The sequence below is a fragment of the Vidua chalybeata genome, chromosome 1 (assembly GCF_026979565.1).
Source record: "Vidua chalybeata isolate OUT-0048 chromosome 1, bVidCha1 merged haplotype, whole genome shotgun sequence".
Classification (NCBI taxonomy): domain Eukaryota; kingdom Metazoa; phylum Chordata; class Aves; order Passeriformes; family Viduidae; genus Vidua; species Vidua chalybeata.
The window spans coordinates 5,812,957-5,833,779 of NC_071530.1; the positions used below are offsets into that span (position 1 = coordinate 5,812,957).

The 20,823-nt window shown below is 47.0% G+C and overlaps 1 protein-coding gene across 1 annotated transcript in view; it reads right to left on the reverse strand.

Annotated features, from left to right (window-relative positions):
• ACVR2B (activin A receptor type 2B) overlaps positions 1 to 19,487 on the reverse strand; it is a 96,019-nt gene extending 76,532 nt beyond the window's left edge. Inside the window, exon 1 of the mRNA XM_053950139.1 lies at positions 19,436 to 19,487. Coding sequence (XP_053806114.1) covers positions 19,436 to 19,487 — 52 coding nt within the window. The remainder of the gene's footprint in view (positions 1 to 19,435) is intronic.
• Between the last annotated feature and the right edge of the window lie 1,336 nt (positions 19,488 to 20,823).

Below are 20,823 nucleotides of genomic sequence, written 5' to 3' on the forward strand. Positions count from 1 at the left end.
CCTGCTGCTCCCCACAGCCCTTTGGCCCATCCTGGTGTCCATCTGGGGGGGGTGGCTGTGAGGATGTCCCTAAGGCCACAGCGGTGCCATGGAGAGTGGCTCCTGTCCACAGCCTGGCTGGTGGCCTGCAGACCACACGGAGCCAATGTCTGGATTACAGTGTGCTTTAAAGGGCACCCAGAAGGGAATCAGGGACATGAGTGCTGGGACAAGGAGAATCAGGAATGTTGGACCAGATGCAACTGTAGAAGGGGGTGTGGGCAGAAAGTGTAACAGCAGAGCAGCCAGCTCGCTTGCGGCTGCAGAGCTCCCCTCCCTGCATCCTCGTGGCACAGGGACCATCAGATCTTTCTTCTGGCTCTTCCCACTCTGGCTGCACACAGCAGAGAGCACGATGAGAAATGCAACCCCAGCCCAGCACACCACTGCACCGAGGGGGATGTAGATGGGACAGAGGAGCAGCCAGCTCACCAGCCAGCTGCCGGATTTTGGGAAACGCAATGAACTGACAAGTTGCTGCCTTTCCTCCTCGAGACACCACACGTGCCAATGAAAACTGAGAAAAACACAATCTTTCAGCAACTTCTGCTCCCAATGACAGGCATTTCATTGCCTCAAACATCTCTGCACCTGTTCTGCCAGTCCAAGCACCAGGAGCTGGAATAAGGGCAGGGCACCCAACGGCTCCCACGCCAAGGCAGGACCGCTCGGATCCGCTGCCTGCTCATGGCACGCTCAGACTGTACAGTCATGGAAAGCTGGGTGGCAGGCTCAAGAAACCCTCACCCTGGCACAAAGTCAACAGAAAGTATCACCATGCCTCAAAGCCAATGCTGTTACCCAAAAACCAAAATAACCAAGCAGAGCAGCAGTTGCAAAGTCCTACCCAGGCTTAAAAATACTAGACCCCATTGAAAAAAAAAAGAAAATCCAGTATGGAGAAGTGCTTTATTTTCTGTAACCTCTGGCTGAATGCTTCCTAGGGGAGAGACTGCTGGAGCACAAGGCAGGATGCACTGGTATCTCCCTCCTCTTGGAAGCACACTGCAAACTTGCAGCTAAAATGGGAGCAAGAATCTATTGGTCCCACTTAGGAGGGAACATGCACCACACCATCCCTAAAACCTAAGCAGATGGATCATTAAGGAGGTTTCTGTTCGACAGAATGGATGCACAAGTTTAAGTATACAACAGCATCCCAACATGCTCAAAGTGAGGCATCAAACATGTCAAGGACCCAAACAAAATTAGGAGACCCATGGAAGAATAAGTCTTCACCACAGAGTGGAAAAACCCTCATTTTACAACCTGAAGATGAATATGTTGTAAGGGCCTAAAGCAACTCTGAACCAGCCCCGCCACTTCCATTTCAAACCTCCTCTTTTCAAATAAGCAAAATGTCAGACGGCATCAGGTCAGCCTCAAATGGGATTTCTCTTCCCCTGCTCTGACTGCGAGCCACTTACCCAGCTTACCTTGAAGGACATGTGCTACAGATCAGCTGAGGTGAAGCCTGGAAGGACACAGGTTATGTTATTCCCTTTGCAGGTGGAAGGTTTGCACATACACACAGTCACCTCCGTGTTTTGCAGAAAAGATTATTTTTTTACTTGAAAAATATTTATGTCAGCCACCACAACCACTTGAGGAGGAGAAGCTGCAATGTGCTCTGGAGAGGCAAGAAACAAGAAACCACTGCTGGGTTTTGGAGTAATATCTTTGTTACAGAAACTCTCCACAACTGGGTTTTGTCTTTTCTTGGCCAACGCAGGGGCAAGATTTCCAAAGTTTGTACTTTTACTGACAAATGAGGGGAATTAGTTCATCAGTCACTTCCAGAAAGTTTATCTCTTGCACCAAAATCTGATCTGCGTCAGCCCCAGCATGCAGGCCTGGCTAAATGCCATCACAGCTCACAAGAGCCTTATGCCTTTACAGAGAAGGAAATAGTATGAAAAATTTAGGTAGCTGCATCTCATAAAAGGATATCAGCCTGAGACATTTACATAACTTTCAAGCTGCTTTTCCCCCATGTATTTACAGGGGATTTCCAGGTCTGCTCTGGTACTCGCAAATGCCCACTGTCCATGCATGTTCTCAGCTACACGTCTGACAAGAAACATCAACATCTCCAGGGGCATCAGTGCTGAGAATGCTCAGGAACACCTCCCTGTGACTTTACAATCACTGATTCACATCCCAAGGAACCTGCAATAGCCCCCTGGCATGTCCACACCCCAGTGTGTGCCACCACCTTCCTGCACCTCCACGTGTCCCTTGTCTAGCCCCAAGGGGTGAAAGCCAACATTTCAACAGGAAGGCTTTTAGCAGAGGGATAAACAGACATGTATAAGATGCAGGCACCATAAAATAATAGAATCACAGAATAGTTTGGGTTGGAAAAAACCTTAAAAATCATGTAGTTCCAGCCTCCCCCTTCCACTAAACCCGGCTGTTCTAAATCACACCCAGCCTGGTGTGGAATCAGGGGTGGAATCCACAGAGAACCACAGCTTCTCTGGGAAACCTATGCCAGGATCTTACCACCCTCACAGTGAAGAATTTGTTCCTAGTATCTAATCTAAATGTCCTCTCTTTCAGTTTAAAGCCATTATCCCTTGTCCAATCCCTCCATGCCCTCCCCAAAAGCCCCTCTCCAGCTGCCCTGCAGCCCCTTGAGGTACCATAAGGTCACACCAAGGCCTTCTCTTTTCCAGGCTGAACAATCCCAGTTCTCTCAGCCTTTCCCCATAGGAGAAGTGCTCCATCCCTCAACGTTAAGTGCTCCAGTCCTCACTGTTAAGCCACGTGATATCAAGATCCGGAGGCAGAAGAGGACAAACAAAATATAATGAAGCACTGACAGGCTGCCTTGTCTCTCTTCCTGCAAATCTTCCCGTTACTCCACTCCTTCCTCTCTAAATCGTGTTAATGCTCCATGTTCCCCTTCCTTCTCTTCCCTGGGAACTGGACCCTCTAAAGCTCCAAAACTGTGATAACCCAAACAAAACCAACCAAACAAAAACATAAACAAAAACCAACACTTCCTCCCCCCTCCAAAAAAACCCCAACAAATAATAAAGCAAAGAAAAACATCCTTCACAAAACTATTCCTTTTATACCTTATCTTTTTAAACAAACTTTGTATGCCACTAAACTGAAGTATTCTTTTAAACACTTATTTTCTGGTGCTAGATCAGCTCTGACAAGAGAAAGGAACTGCTGCTTTTCCTTTTCAGATTCATCTGTGGTAAATAAATACCAAAAGGCCAGTGAAACAAGCTATGAGGGTTTTCTTGCTTTGGTTTAGTTTTGGGGCTTTTTTTTAAGTGCCATTGAAGAAGAAACACCTAAACAAAACCATTACATTCACAGTGCTGACCACAACACTTTAAGCCCAGGAAACCTCAATAAATATTTTTACAATGAAGCCTGCAAGAAGAGATAATACTTCAGACATTTATAGGACTTTTATTTCTCTATAAATGTATCATGAAAGTTGAAAACACTGAATTATTATTTCCATTCTAACTTTGAAAAAATTAGGGAATAAAGGAAAAAAGATGCCAGAATATTTTACTAAGAGGAGGCTTTTGTGGAAGACCTCTCTCAGGAGCTCCCATCAAATCATTCTTGCTACTTCTTTGAAGCCACATCAACAACAATAATTTAATTTACAGTCCAGATAAAAGACATTTCTAAAGACATGAGGGGAGGGAGAAGGGGGTTAGTAGGGCATTCCCAGTTTAATTCAGTCCAGCTACCTGCTGTCTGTTTGGGATCTAATTCCTGACAGCTCATGCCCCACCAAACAAGGGCTGCAGCAGATAACAGTGTCCCAGATACCCAGGGGATGGGGGAGGGATGAGTGTCACACAAGAGGACCCTGCAATGTCTATAAATTGCAGCCAAAATGGATCTAATCACAGCAGGAGCTGCAAAAAAAATGTGGCAAGCATGGTCTTGCTGGGAAATGGAGTTGAGCTCGGGACAGAGGATGCTCCAGAGCCAGAGGGTTTGATTCAGCTCCCCTACAGGGCTCTTGGAAGACAAGGAGCAGGAAAAGAAATAAGCAAAAAGCATTGCAAGCATTCACCCACAAACATCTACTTAGGAGACAGATAAATAAAAAGCTTTTATCAGACATGGTTTAAGGAGAATAGACCAATTGCAAATTGTCACCAGAACCCCAGTGGGAGAGCCAGAAGATCCCCAAATGCTTTGAGCTGAAAGGAACCTTATAGATCAGCTCATTCCAATCTCCTGCCATGGGCAGGGACACCTTCCACTGTACCAAGTTGCTCCAAGCCCTGTCCAGCCTGGCCTTGGACATTTCCAGGGATGGGGCAGCCACAGCTTCTCTGGGCAATGGAGAAGATTACAGCCTCAGTGGGGAAAAAGAGCAGGGACAGTTTCTCCAGTTCTAGGTAGGCTCCTCCAGCTGTGAGGAGCAACAGGCACTTGGGGAGGGGAAGGGAAGAGTTCATTGCAAACACAGAAGGATTGACAGGACCATCACAGCAGGATGATCTCTCCACTGATGGAGATGCTGCAAGAGGGTCCCTGCCCACAGCCCCCACCACTCCTCTCCTCCTCTGAACTGTGAAGATTGACTTCAGGACATCCTTCCCTGCAAACTGGAGATAAAAATCTGTAAAGATATCTAATCTGTACCAGAGTCTGGCTTTCCTGCCCGGCACTGCTGATGAGCTCAGCAGCAGTGTCCATAAAAATACCCTGGCAAAATCCCTGCACACACACAAGCAAAAAAAAAAATCCACCAGGCTCAGCTGCTTTTGTTCTGGTAAGTGAGGAAACAATTACTGAAGCTGGAAAAGACAAATCTCTTGTAAAGAGAAAGAGAGGTGGAGAGGACACAAACAAAAAGCAAAACAACCCAAATAATGAGAGAAGTAGGCAAGTTGCTCGAGAAGTGATAAAAGAAGAAGGTTAATAAAGGCTCACAAACCAAGCTCATGTATCACTTGCTACTGGCCATGTTTCCCATTAGGAGAAACCTCCTGTAAACACTGATCTGAGCACTGAGCAAACCAGGATGGACACGGGTATGAAAAGGAGGTGACCAACACGAGGCAGGACAAGTCCAACACCTCAAAGGAGGTGCCTGATCCTAAGCACCAAGAGAGCTGCTGGCAACAGGGTAGTACCATAAAACAACAAAAACACTCTTTGTTTGAAGAAAGCAAGCAATGACAGGCAAACACTGCCTCTGTCCAGCTGACAAGAGCCAACCTGTCCCTGCAGATATGGTGACATTGGTTCATGCCCTACTCTTCCTTCCCAGGATTTCTCACTACCCCATGAGGAGCTGGATTTTTGCTGCTGCATCCCTCAGGGTCATTTAGAAGATGTAAAACATTGCTTTTCCTTTAAAGAAAAATATTTTCTACCCTCAAGGAAGGGGAAAAGAAATACAGAAAAGCGTAAAAACATGATTAACGTGCATTCTTGCACCTGAAACCCCAGAAAAAAAAAAAAACCAAAAAACTTTGTTATATTTGTTGCTGTCTGCTTTCAAGTCCCAATATCTAAAGCCAAGTCTGCAGGTTTTACTGGGAGGGAGGGAGGGAGGGAGGGAACAGAACAATGAACTCATCACTTCTACCACACCGAAAACAATCTGCTCCTTGGACCTGTCTGTCCAGCGTGGTGATGGAAGGGGACAAGCAGCAGTATTTCACACTCCCAGATCCATGGTCTACATCCATAATCAGCTCTCCAGTACCTCCACACAATTCAGGAGAAGATCTGAGCAGATTTATAGGAGGCTGATTCTGGATTACTAGTCCCCAAGGAAATTTTCCTCCCAACACCCACAAGTCAGGTTGATTTATACCTAACCTATAATAGACTGTATTCCTTAGACAACTCCTTGTCTTCAACCCCTCTGCCATTGCTGAAACAGGAGGTTTGGCTTGGTTTAACAGTTGTAGAGTTTATAAATACCTAAAGCAGCACTCAATTTAGGCTGGAGACAGTTAAACTACCTCCGACCAACGGGATGCCACGCAGTAAGGAACAGTAATGAGATGATGACACATTCATAACCTAAAGTTTTCATTAAAAACTCGCAGCCCGAGGAAGCTCACCCCTCCAGAGCAGAAACATTTGGTTCTCCTAATTACTCAAAGAACAAATCTTTGCACCAGCCAGGGAGTCCAGGGGAAAGCTCCTGAAGAACACGTGGATCCATTAGGCAGGAGCTGGGGAAGTGCCAGCCAGGGGGTTGTCAATGAGGTGGTGCACAGCCCATTCCTGATGCACCTCAGCACCTCAGCATGCAGCTGTGACCAGCGTGAGCCTGGGAGCCCCTGTAAGCAGATTCAGGGGAAAGGAGGACTCCTGAACAGAAGTTGCTAGATACCAAAGTCCCTGGATGGAGCTTTCTCCATCTGCAAGCACAACACAGTCTCTTTTCCAGTTTTACTTGTTTTTAAAAGTGTAACATGTTATCTGAGCAGAGCCACAGCACATGCATGGACTGACTGCAAAACTATGCAGCGCTTGTCACATCATCCATCCAAACACAGGTGATGGAAGCCACCAAATTCTAGACTCTCCAAATCCTTGAGAAGGAAGCTCTGCTGAAGCACAGATCTAACTCTTATAGCTGTGCAAAGTCAGGTCTAACTGCCAGTAACAGGGAAAGATCCATTTATCTATCCAACTAGAAAAATATCTGCTGGTTAAAGAAACAGCAGTTGAACAAAGAAATGGCAAACGTTGGCTATGTTTTACAATGCACAAATCAGAGCCACAGAAATACGTTCCTGGGAGTGCCAACATCTCAATGAAAACAAATCCCAGAACACAAAAAAAGGGATAAAAGCACAATACAAACCTCTTTCTTTCCCCCACAATTCTACCCCGTGACCGTGTGCCACAGAAACAGAAATCTGGCTTGGGTAGAAGGCTTTTTTTCCCACCAAAAAAATGACTAAACCCCTTTTGTTTGTGTTTAAAGCAAAAGTAATGTCAGTAATGCCAACCACTAATAAATTTTGGCTTTGTGGAGTTTTATGGTTTTTTTTTTTTTTTTATTGTTTAAGAGCACAAACCAAACTGAGTGATAGCTCTTTCCAGAATGTCTCCTCACACTTCTCAACACACACCTCAAATGAGGAGGTTGAACATCACACTCTCATAACTCTTGTCACAAACAGAAGCTTTCTGGGAAAGAAACACCCCAAAAAGAGGAAACCGGCAACTTTTCATGCCATGTCATTTTTCAGACCCTTTTCCTTCCTGGGGTACACGAAGCAGGAAAAGAAAGGGAAGCCATAACAGAAATGCAGATACAGAAGTAGATTTAAGAAAGCAAAGCACCAAGATTGATTAGAGTGTTCCTCTGCTTTAATAAAGAGCCTAATGATGTCCAAATTATAGCAAAGCTCAATTGGGTAACCAAGGAGCCAAGATTTCATCCTTGATAAGGACATGGATTTCTGTCTCGCAGGAGAAGCCTGCAGTTCACTAACAAAGATGACCTTTTATATTATACTCTTCAAGGCCACAATTAGCTGGAGAAATACTGGACTAACTTGGCAACATGAGTTTTTATAGACTGTGCTAATTTTTAGCAGAAACTTGCCAAGACCATTACCATCATCCAACAAGACAAAAAAAAAAAATACAAATATGAACCCCACTGCTCTCCAGACCCAAATTACTTTCCACAATTCAATGCAGTTTTAATTAAGATGATTAAATTACAGCAAAAATGATTAAGATGATATCCCACAGCAAACCTCTAAAGGTGTAACACCTTAATCCAGAAAAACCTGGCACGCACATATTCATGATAAAGTATTCATGAAAAACTAGAATTTTACACATGAACCAATTCTACATCACTCAAACAATACCTTGGGAGATATTTGTCACAAGTAAAAAAACAGTGACATCCATCAACAGAGCACAGTTTTTCCGAGACTACACAGAAAGAAATCTACGCAGAAAAAAAAATTGAAAAGGCTACAATTACTTTGACAATGTTTCTACAGCTCAGAGGAATTTGGGGGTTGAAATAAGTGGTTTTCTTCTCCTTCACAGGGCTCCCAAAATCAATTTTTTTTTTTTTTTTTTTTTTTTTTTTTTTTTTTTTTATTGGAAGTTAGATAAGAAGTGCATGTGAAATCAGGTCACTGCAACAATTATGCACATGGTACATTTCCACCATTGCCTATTAACTATGAGGTTTAAATGAATGAGCAAAGTCTCCGGTCCATATTTCACCAGTAAGAAATTATTAATATAAACATAGCACAGCTCAGGTTTTAACCTTATCATCCAACTGGGCCTACTCTTTTTTGGAGAGGGGTAAATGGTATTAAATTAACAGGCAGGGTTCAAAAGGCAGCTACATGGAGACATGGATTCCATTAAGGCTTGGGAAAGGATCCTGTGATAGGAGCCCTGGACATCAGGGAGCTGTTTGTGGAGCTTCAGCAGTGGATAAATTCTAGCCTGTGATCCTCAAGGAATGGTAGCTTCAGCATGTCTTTTAAAAAAAAACTGTGCCACTGTGATGGAAAGAAGTGACAATCCAGCTTTTGCCAGGTGCAATCTTCTGGAAACCCTCTATGGGGGCAGGTGACAGAACATGGTGGGAGAGTTCTGCAAAGAGGAGGCTGTAAGCCCAAATTGTGGTAAAAGTTGTGGCTGAATACATGAGAAGGTACCAGTTAAGGAAGATTTGCCTCATTCTGGACCTCTCTGCCCCCAAGACTGACCCACACCAAGAGGTTTTGCAGAGTTAACTGAATAAAGCCACACAAAGTAGATCCATTCCCAAAATGCAGATCTGTTCCCAAAATGCTGCTACACTTTGCATCTGAGACTTCTTTGTGTCTCTTCTCTGAGACAAGAGACCTCCCAGCTCTCAAGATGGAGAGGGGAATGGAAATCACTAAAAAGTAAAAGGAAAGAAGAAAAGAAACCTGCACATTGCATTGAGTGGCCATACTAGGGAGCTACTCACACCTGAATCACACATTCAGGACACAAAACCCCTGGAAAGCTCACAAAGAACAAGTGCAATAGAGAAGCTTAATGATTTTTTTTTTCTTTTGGTTTGTTTAATTAATATAGCCCTGAATGGCCCAGCCACCAGAGAGCTTCCCCTCAGTTGTAACAGATCTGATGAGGGGTGAGCCCCAGCCCAGGTGAGAGGTTAACTTCACATTTTTCTGAATTAGACAAAGAAAAGTATAAATCGAAAAAGATAAAATTCCAACATAAATCCTCCACCAAGGCTGCTATGAAATAACTCTTTTGTTTAATTATTATGAGTTGGATAGGCAAACACTGGATCCCGATGGACAGAGAGCAGCTGTTACTATAACAGAAAGACATTCATCTTCCCTCCTCGGGACCCTGAAATTCTATCAACAATGCCTGTAAAACGACTCTCAGCTCCCCCCTCTCCCCGTTTTTGCCTGTCTTTCATATCCAGACCTATTTTTAGCCAACTTTATTTTGTTGTACCACACTTCAAAGCTGTGCATGTTAGCTCATTCAAAATCATTTCCACGTACAAAAAGCATCGGGGATGTCAACGGGGCAACTCTGGGGTGCAGGAGAAGGACACGGCCCTCGCCCAGGGTCTCTTCTTTCACCAGGGATTCATTGAGAAGGAGCCTACAGACACAGTTACCCAGACAGATACACTTGCATCTCATTTACCTCCCAGGCTCACAGTTACCTTGGAGGGTTTCTTTTAGCTGCTACATAATAAGCAGTTGATCCCTACACCATTGCACGGGGAAGGAAATTCTATTACCAATTAACAACAACAACAACAAAAAAAAAGTTTCTCATGTTTGCTTTTAGCAACACTAACTCTGTCCCATTAGATGATAACAGAAGCTATGTATCTAGAGAAAACTTTCTACAGCAATAAAAATTAGCTGTAAAAGACTTCCACAGTTATCTAAGGCACAATATAAGTGTTAAAATGCCCTCCAGGAATGGGCACATGCAGCCAATCTCCAGCAAATGTGAACAGGCAAAGTGTCAGGGCATCAGGAGACAGCAGCCCTGGGGACAGCACATTCAATGGGTGGGCTATTTTCCTTTCCTTTTTTTCTTTTTTACATCCAGCAAAATCCAGGCTGAATGAGCTTTGTGCCACCAAGCTGTACCCAGGAGAGGAAACACCCAGGGACAGCAAGTGTGCTCATCAGAAGGCTCCATCAGGCATTGCTGGTCTTTATCACATACCCAAAGAAGCCTGGAAATTGGGACTGGAGGGACACCGTGTTGTTTCAAAGACTGTAAAAGGTGATTAAAACCTACACAGGAACTTCTTGCTATTACTGAGCCCTTCCACAGGGCCCAGTTTCATGACTTCACTTCACAAAGATGCTCCAGGAGCTTGAGGAGCCTGTGGCAGTAAAACAACAGCAATCAGATCAAACATTCATTTCCATGAGTTTTGGGTTGCTGGGGGGATTCATTGGCCTTTTTTCTGAGGTTTGCTTTTTGGGGGGGAGGAAGTTGTGATTTGTGTTTTGGTTAGGGGTTTTTTAAAAACATTTGTCTTTGAAATATTTCAAAGGAAGCCCAGGAGCAGGGATGAGACTGCTCAGTGGCAGGGCACACCATGACAGCATCCCCACCTGAGCTTCCATTCAGAGATGGTGATGCCATGGCTTCAGAATTCTCACCAGAGCTGGGCACTCAATTCCACCCCACACCTGGCAGCAGCATCCCAGGAAGGCAGCACCAAGCATCAAAAAGCACCATCCTGCTTCAGGCTGTGCTGAGCTTTATCTGCATCCCAGGCTCCTTACATAAAAAGGAATTTCATAGCAGGGAACTGCTCCAGGTGTGTCAGCACCAGTGCCTATTGTCCACCACAAAAACTCACTTTTTAGGAGCCACACAGGTGAGTGTTTTCCAGCACAACTGCAACAGGCATTTGGAAAAATGCCTTATCCCAGGTGTAAGAATGTGCTTTAACAGAAGCTTTCCTATAAAACTAAAAGTGCCTGATAAGCTGTGGGTGCATGTGAAAGAAAAGGATTATTCAGTTCAAACTTTTGTGCACCCAAGAGCTGCCCAATAGCTGTTGCTGGGCTGTAACTGGATACTCTCACCACAAAAACCCAAGGACAACTGAATTTCCCAGCCTGCAAATATACAGGGGAATTAGCATTCTTAACCCATTAATTACTCCCGGGAACTGAAGTGGCCATACAAACCCCACTGTTCCAGCTGCCACATTGAGGGGAAATAAAACCTCAAAGCATAAAGTCTTGGAGGAAGAAAAGAGCTGGGAGCCTGGAGGTCGCATTGCCATGGCTCAGTTGTCCCAAGAGTGAGGACAAGGCTACCACCAGGATAACCACAAATCTGGACTTCGCTGAGCAGCTGCAACCCAAGTCTACTGCAGTTTCTCTCTGCTGAGTAAGGGACTTCTGCAAATCCATGTGGCAATGCACAGGTCTGAAGCAAAGCCAATGTCTTCTCACACCTGAGTGCCTACAAAGCTCACTGGCTCTTCCAAAACCAGTGCCACAGCCTCCTCACACCTTTCTTATTGTAAAGCTCAGCTTGCTGCCTCAGAGAAAGGCCTGGACATCAATTGTGCAAAGCTCAAATTCTCTCTTTTCCCAGAAGAAAGTATCAGTAGCAAACAGAGCAACTGGAGGGGGGAGTTTGCAGACAGCTCAGCCAAACTGCAGCAACAGCCACCAGCCCTCAGAAATAATCCAAAGACTGTAAAACATAAGAAAACCACTAAAAGGGCTTAAAACCCCTGCAATATTCTCATATTCTGAAATACTTTTTAAAAGTCACAAAAAGGAGACGAGTTCTGATTGAACTTTTCTTCACTTCAGACCCATGGTTGCATTCCTCCCTCCCCAGGAATTCAAAGCAGTCAGCAGAGGTAAATTATGTATAAGCAAAATATTCCTAAAAGCCGAATTTTAGAGGTTGCACCCATTACACAAGGCGTTTTTAAAGAGCTAAATGTCGAAGAAAAGAACAGTTAGTGACCTAGATTGACCATTTGATAGATCAGGCACAAATGGAGCTAACTTTATCCCTCTCATCCACTCAAAGGCTTATCATCTCACACCTTAGAGAAATAAATTAGAAAGAAGCATTGCATTAGCACTACTGGCACCACACAGAAAATTTAAAGTTCTGCTACCACTAAGAATACAAGTACTATAATGGGAAAAAGCTTTAAATAAGACAAATAAATAATTTTTTAATAAAAGGCAGAAGCAGTCACAGCACCTAAGACCCTACAGTCTCAGCTAGTATGGAATTTTTAAAATGACAGCCTTTGCTGCTGTGGTTTGAGACTCATTCAGCACAGGTCTGGGATTTGGGGTTGGTCCAGAAAGTGCCAGACACACTCATTTCCCCCAGGTTTTGTTTATTTCTCTATAAAACTGACAGCAATACATTCAATTTCCAGCTTTACTGGAGGAGGATTACCTCACCCCCTCTGCTCCCAGGAGCACCTTTTTCTTCTCCCTTTGTCACACAAAAGTACTTACATAAGAAGTCCAGTTCAAAATCCACACCTAAATTTGCATGAGTATCCACTTCAGTGAAAATTAATGGAGCTCAGATTGTAAAGCACTGCATCTTTTCATGTGCTTTATCCTCTTTATTTAAAGAGGAGGCACTCGTACACGACACATTACTATGAGACTGAGACAGGGGAAAAAAAGCCCAAAATGATACCTCTGGTTTAATAAAGTTACCAAAAATATTCTATTTTTCCCAGCAAATTTAATTCCAGGTGGACAAAAAAAGGATAATAAGGTGGTCAGAGCACCAGCCACGGACCCAAGGGGATGGGGAGCAATGCCCTTGTCCTGCCACTGACTTCAAGATCTCAGAGAAGTCACTCCCACCAGGGAATAACTGGTAAATTTTTGTTATGTTCCCAGATTAAACATCCAGAGATACAAGCTGCACTTCTAGAAGACACTTTGAAAGGTTTATTCCAGCTCCTTAATACACCCCAAACCCATCATGAAGGCAAAAAGGGTGCTCCAGGCCCAGGCTGCCTCTTGCTCTGCAGCCAGGGCCGTGCAATGCTCTGAGCAGAGCTCCCCCAAAGTCTGAAACCGAATCTGGGGTGAAAGGACACACCGAGGTGGAAATCGTGGAATTATTGATGAGAAACACATCATTCACACTGGTCATTCACATCCTCCTCCAGCCAGGCACAAACAGGCTGCTCCTTCCTCTGTGCTGCTTTTTGCACACCTGTATGAGCCGGTCCCTGCCTGCAGGCAGCCCAAACTAAGAGAAAAGGATCTCTCCGAGACTAAAAATACACCAGCCACCTCCAGCACAGTCATCAGAAGAAAAGAAATTTTTAAAATAAAGTGGACAGAGCATGCTCAGGTTGAAGCCAAATTTTACCCCATACAGAAACATTTCTTCATGCAGATTCTTCTTTCAGTTACAGGTACAAAATATTGGGTGTGACCTTGGCTGAACCACTTCATGATGCAGCAGGGAGTGCTTCCAGACAGAATTTCCTCCCTCTTGACCCCTCTGCTAAGGGCTTTTGGGGCAGGGACCTTCTCTCTACAAAAACAGCACTTTGCAAAAAGAGGAGCTGTATTTTTCTAAGGCACCTGTATTTTTCTAGACACCAAAACCAGATTTTTTTTCTTAAGTAGCATGATGGACCAATGCCACATGCAATAACCTAATCAGAGTAAAAGATTCAAATACTGGCAAAATAAGAGGCACTTGTGTGCTACAGGGAAGCATATTATTATTTTATAGTGTACACTGACAATTGCTGCTCTTAACTTTTCGTTTGAATTGAAGCTATACCATAGTAAAGGAGGAAGATGACAGAAAAGAACATGAAACTGGCGAAAAAGACCAACAGTTATATTCAAATCTAAGCATAAAATGTGCTGGGTCTGCAGAACACAGGCAGAGTGTTTCATTTTTAATTTACTTCTTTGCCCCTCTGAGTTCAGTCGCTCCAAGAAACCTTACAAAGAAGACTGGGGGGCAGTGATATATATTTTTCTAATACACCTTAAAGGAACAAATGACTAATGAGATACAAAATTATTTCAGAATGAAGTAATAATGAAGAGAAGAGATTAGACATTAGTTGATCCTCAATGGTTAATGGAGGGGAAAGGGAAGGGGAAGAGTAGAGCTTATACTGGTGAATACTTCGGCCACAAACACCTCTCTTAAACACATCCAATTTCAGTGATGTGAAAATCTCCACATGAAGGAACAGGCGAAAAAGAGCTTAAGTGGGAACAGGGTGCAGAATGCCAAGCGCTACACTGAATAATTCAGAACCAGGCAGTGCTATTGGCCAGGCAGGAAAATCACACTCCCCTGCTAGTTTTAAAATCAAAGGCCAAGGAGGGATAAAAGAGAAAGACAACACCTCTTTAAAGCAGAGATTACACTCTGTGGTTCCCATTTCCCAAGTTCCCACAACGTTTTGTTGCAGGGAGAGCGCTGGAGCTGCGGGTGCTGCGGTGGTGCCAAGGCACAGCACCTCCCTGCCCACCGAGGGACCTGGGAAACTTGGCCACCTGCCTCGGTGACACCACTCCTCCAGCCCAGCAGCAAGAAAATGCCAATTCTGCAGCAGGCACCGACCAACCCTGACTTCCCAAGCTGCCTCTACGAGACTTTCTCGGTGCACAAGCACTTCTCCAGTTGGCTGAGGGCAAGAACCCAGCTGGGCTTTCACGTGGGTCCAGATCACAGCTGGACAGCAGCAGGTTCTCTCCCCTACCTGCACCCTTCCCAAATTTCACCCACACTTCTCCAGTTGATCCTGGAGAATCTCCAGGATTCTCCAGTGCCAGCTGACAGGGCTGGACACACAGATTTCCAGGCAAGGGCTGGGAGGCACTGTAAGGAGATTAGAGCATCAGTGTCCTTCCTTGCCTGGGCCCTGCAGAGCCAGAAGCAGGGGGTTAGCAAGATATTTCACAACTTTTAGACCACTGTCCTGTATATGTTTGATAGAAGGGTCATTTCTACTTACATTTCATGGGGCTTGAAAGATCCTGTGCTCCTAAAATCCCATTTAATTCTGACTACTCTAGTGCAGCACTGCAAGGTAAACTACTATAACACTAAATTTTAGAAATGTTTCTAAAAGCAGGTCCTGGAACATGACAGCCAAAATACCTTCTGCTACGTGGCCCCAAACATGGAGTAACTTTGACTTCTATTTATTTTATTTTAAAGGTGTCATGACTTTCTAGGAACAGGCAACTTTGCCTTTGGGCAGGGTGCACAAACACACCCCTGACAGGTGCCCAGCCTCAGAAAATCTCTGCCATCCACCTCCTTTACCCTTGATAAATAAAGACAAGCATCCCTTGCTCCCTTTTACACCTGCAACACTTCTGCAGGAGGACCCACCCCATGGATAGCACAGCAGCAGAATTCCTGGGCCGGTCCCATCATCCATCACCAACGTCTCAAAAGATGCTCTCTTCCACCTCAACCTGTGCACTGGTCCTGTTCCCCAGAACTGGAGAAGCCAGGGAGCACTCCTAGGCTGATCTGCAAAGCAAGGAGTGTGTGCATGGGGAAGGGGGAGGATGGTGGGAGAGAGAGAGGAGAACAAAAACAACAACAAAACAGAAAAGAAAAAAAAAAAAAAAAAAAGAGGGGAAAGAAAAAACAGCGAGGTTGGCCTGCTCTTTTCTTCTCTACCATCTATTCAGTGTCAGCAGGGGAGGTCCACAACTGTTGCGTCACATGGAGCACAAAAAAGCCTGACAAGCGTGTTTTAGCTGATGGAGAGCAGAGTGGACAGGAGGCTGGTGACAGCTCGAGCGCGGGGACTGCGAGCCCTCCGCTTTAATTGGCTGCTCCTTCCCACCGCAGCCAGCGAGCAGGAGCCTCACAGCCCGCACGGGCTGCTCCAAGGCACCAGCAATGGCAGAAATTTCAGCCTGTAAATACTTTAGTTAACTCCCCAGGCTCAGGTTAGACCCTCACTCTGGTTCAGAGATCCAGGACTTTTAATGCTGCTTGGTCCACAGGAGCCAAAGGGAGGATGCAGGAGATGCTTCCAAATGGAGAGGGGGGAGAAGGGGGGAGCTAAACCACAGGTTGTGCAGGACCTGGAGAGGTGTTTATAAATAATGTCACTAAAAATAATGCACTGATCACTGGCATCTCTAACGCAGCATTTCCTTCTCCACAGAACTCTGACAGTGGTTATGTCGGTGGTATAATTATCTAGATTTGATAGCAGGTTAAAAAAATACATATCCTAAACACCTGTTCAAGAGTTTTGTGTTTTTAAAGGCCATTGCCATTAACCTTGGGCCACGCACTTCATTGTGTTTAATTAGCAAGCTAATGAAGCCGGTTTTATTCCCTTTCTCAAGCACAAGAGGATAAATACAAGACAGTGAAAGAGGAGACCAGATCCATTTGCAGCACAGTTCATTGCTGCATGGTATTACTTAAACTTGCACCGAAATAAAAGTAATGTAATAGCTTGGAAAACATGTTAGCAATGCATTCTGCAAGACAAATCCTTTTACACCTTCTGTATTTTCTCAAGCTCATCGATTAAAACATGATTTCTGAACATTTGGGCTGCAGAGAATTTGCAAACAAAGGGCTAAAAATAAACATAATGTTTTCCTCAATGAATCCTCAATATTCCAAAAAATTAAGCATAACAGAATTTTTTTTTTTAAGAACAGCAGCCCGTGCTTGCTTTGTTACAGCCAACCAAGGTAGAGATGAGAAGCATCAACAATGGAGGTTAAGTGATTTTCGAAAAGCCCACCACTTTCACAGAGCCCTAACATGTACACACACAAAAGGCATACTTTGAGCAAAGCCCAGTGCTCTGAATCCCAGCAACACATTCCAACTTTGGGTATCTCAGCTTGTTTTCCTCTTTTTTTTTTTTAACTAAACAGCTTTAGGAAAAACTGGACAATGAAGATCACGTTGATAAATACTCATAAATATCACAAGAAAGGCAGAAAGGCTTTAAAAGAGAGGGAGGGATTTACAGAATGGCTAATGCACTGATTTAGTGATTCAAAAGGACCTTTCCAAATAAAAAGAATTATATTCATTTTGTGGGGTTTCTTTATTGCATTTTCGGGGGGGGGGGGTGAGGAAAAATTCAGCATAGGTATGCCCTGTCAGATTATCTTTTTCATAACATGATACATTTAAGAAGCTTTCAGGGTGTTTTGTTTTTTTTTTTAAGCAATTGCTTTTTTTCCCTCCAACTTAGATTTCAGCCACTCTGTGCACAGAGCCATAGGATCAGGTTAGACACCAAAACCAAACGAAAACCCAACGCCATACCCAAAAACAAAACCAAAAAAAAAAAAAAAAAAAAAAATCCGGAAGCCATCTCTTTTATTGAATCACCCGAGATAAAAGGATTCCAAGATATATGGAAAGAAAATACATTGACCATAAATCTCCTTTATGCACATAATAGAATTTTCCAGCCAGGAGAGCTGTTGTGATGATAGCAACGCCGAGCACCAGGAATGCTGCTGGCACACACACAACCCCCCCCGCCCCCCCCGCCTGCTCCTTCCAAAATACCTGCCCTCCTCAGCACTGCTATGTAAATACAAACCCGCTCAACCCCCTTCCCAGCACATGGAAACAAAGCTGCGTACAAGTGTCCCAGCCATCAGATAAAAAAAGCCCGAGCTGGCTTTGCTCACTAAGACATGAATTTTTTTTTTTTTAATTTTTATTGTCCGCTCCCTTTTTTATTGCCACTCGCACGCACTTTCGGTGTGACTTAAAAAATAATGAAGCGCTGGCACCGCCGGTAATGGCAGAGGCAGGCGGTGGCAGCGCATATTTAATGGGCATTCGGAACAAAGGAAGCCCGGCTGCAGGAGCGCCCCGGGGCCGGCTCCGCGCCCGCTCCCCCCGCTCCGCGCCGCGGCCCCGCCGGGCAGCGCCTTCCCCGGGGCGGGGGACCCGGACCCGGGCACGCACACGCGGGGAAACCCCCCCTGGCCCCCACCCGCACAATGGGTGATGGCAAAGCCGCCGGGAACTCCCCGGCTGCCCATCGCGGAGCGGGCACGGCTGCAGCATCGCTGCCTCCCGCGCCCTGCCCCCGGGAACCCCCGGCCACAAACAGCCCCCCAACACCGGCCCCGTACCCCTCCCGCGTCCCCCCAGCCCCCGGCCGGGAGATGGAAGGAACGTAACAAGTCACTGCCCAGAGCGGGGCGGGGGGCTCAGCCCCGGGGGGGTCGTGGTGACCAGGCAAGAGAGGGGAAGGCAAAATTGCTGCCGCACCGGCTTCTCCTGAGGAAAATGCAGCGATAATAAAAAAAGAATCGGGGAAATAATACTAATAATATAAGGAATAATAAAAACAAGGAGGGTAAAGTGGGGAGCGCGGGGATTTCCAGCGTGCCCGCGTTTTCAGGTGCTGGGGGCAGCACAGCGGGTCTGAGCGCTCCCGCCCCCTCGAGGGCTGCGGGATGGGGCACCCCATGGAGACCCCTCCCCGCCTCCCCAAGCGCTGCCCGGGTGTCCCCTCCAACTCCCCCGGCCGTGCTCGGGCTTTGGGCGAACTTCCACCCGCGTCCCTCGGCACGACGCGCACCCCGCAGGTTGGAGATGAAGTTTGTAGCCCATGTCCATAAAATAAATGGGATGAAGAAGATACAAAATAAACACCCTCCTCCGCCGCAGAAGCCTCCTCCGGAGGGATGCTCCCCAGGCAGCCCCCGCCGCACACACCCCCTTTTTCCCAACTTTCTCCCCGCTCCCCGCGGAGCCAGCCAGCCCCAATAGGCTCGTTCCCTGCTAACCCCTACGGGACAGCGCGTCCCGGGGGGTCAGATGGGGAACCGAGGGGCTCCCTTCGGGGTGGAGGGGAGGGGTCCCGCACACCCCCCCCCCGAGTTACACAACCGCAGCCCGGCAGGAGCGGAGCGCACACATGGCCACTACCTGAGAGACCCCGCACCATTCCGGAGCGACCCCAGGTCTCCTCCCGCTGCTCCCAACTTGTCCCCCCCGCCGGCAACATCCTCGGCTTCTCCCTCACGCCCCCGCCCAGAAGTAAATGCCCATTTTTGCAAAGTTTCCTCGAGATCGCGCCGTGTTTACATTGCCATGAATTCCCACAGGCTGCCTGGAGGGAACAAAAAGCAGCACGGGAAGGCTCGTCCTGCGAGCAGGGAGAAAACGGAGAGGGAGGAAGAGGGAGTGAAAAGAAAAAAGAACCATAATAATAATAATAGTAATAATAATAATAAAGGAAATGAAGCCGATGCAGCGGTGGGGGGATTCCCCAGCTCGGGTGCTGTGCTTCGGAGGGTGGCTGCAAATAACCGCACGGCCCATTCAATTCTGCATTTGGAGACGCGACCGAGAGCCCGAGCGGGAGGTAAACACGCCGAAAGGCTCTTACCTGCACAGAAAGTTCCCCAGAGCACAGCGAAAGTCAGCCACGAAGCAAACATAGTCCTTTATTTTTTTTTTTTTTTCCTCGCTTGCACCTCTACCCCAAGGGAAACAAAAATAAAAATAAAAAGATCGAGCGCGTGAGAAGAGGGGGGGGGGAGAAGCGCGGCTCTGCCTTCCCTCTCGCTCTCAAAAAGAAAAAAAATAAGAAAAAAATCTTGAGGGTAGGGGGTGGAAAAAAAAAAAAAAAAAAAAAAAAACAACAACAGCAAGAAAATCGGATTTAATTCCTTCGCAGTTGCAAAATTTATCCAGTGGAGACGAACAGACCCGGACGGTTCGACCTGCTCCTGCCCGGCCCCACCGTTCGCTCCCAGCTTTCCAAGAGTTTCTTTCCCTGGGCTTTTGTGCTGGGAGCGCGGCGTGCACCACACACCGACTCCCCCTCCTCCTCCTCCGCCTCCTCTTCCCCTTCCCCCTCCTCCTCCTCCTCCTCCTCCCAACCCAGCCCCTCCGGCTCCCCCAGCAGCGAGGGGCGAGCGCGCACACGCACACGCACCCCCCCCCCCCCGCCCCGCGCGGTTCCCGCGCAATGCCCGCGCAGCCGCGCGCGGGTTGCGCGCTCCCCCCGTTCCCCCGCACACACACACGCGCGCATCCCCCCCCTTCTTCCTCCTCCTCCTCCTCCTCCCCGCGCAACCCACGCGCGCTCCCCGCGGCGGCGGCAGGAGCGGGACCGTGCGCGGTTTTTACGGACCCCGCATCGCGGGAGGCTGCGGAGCGGCAGGCAAGGGCTGGCGGAGGGGGCGCGGAGCGGCCGCGGGGTCCGGAGGAGGAGGAGGAGGAGGCGGCGGGGGCCGCGGCATCGCGGGGCTGCGCGGGGCGGCGGGCGCGGGGGCGCGGCGGGAGGTGCCATGTGCGGGATGGGGAGGAGGGAGAGGAAAATAAAAAAAAAAACAACACAGCGTGGAGGGGGAAGGGAAAGGGAGGTTTGATGGGGTTTGGGGTTTTGTTGTTGTTGTTGTTTTGGGGTTTTGTTTTAATAATTAAAAAAAAAAAAAAAAAAAACTGAACCGCGTCCAAAATGGCTTCTAAAAAAAGGGAGAAGCCAGCGCGGAGCCAGCGGGGAAACCCGGATGTTGGATACAAAGGGGCTGGAGGGGGCGGTGCGGCGCGGGGGCTCCGCGGGCGCTGAGTGGGGAGCGGCGCTGCCCGTCACGGCCGCGCCCCGCGGGGAGGCCCGGCTGGAGAGGGGCCGGGGGCTGCGGAGGGTGTGTGCGGACATGGGCAGGTCTAGGGCAGGGGGGCTGCGGAGGAGAGATTTAGGGGCAGAGGGTGAGAGTGCAGATTTAGGGGCATAAAGAGGCAAAGAGATGTGTGTGGAGAGGGGCAGGT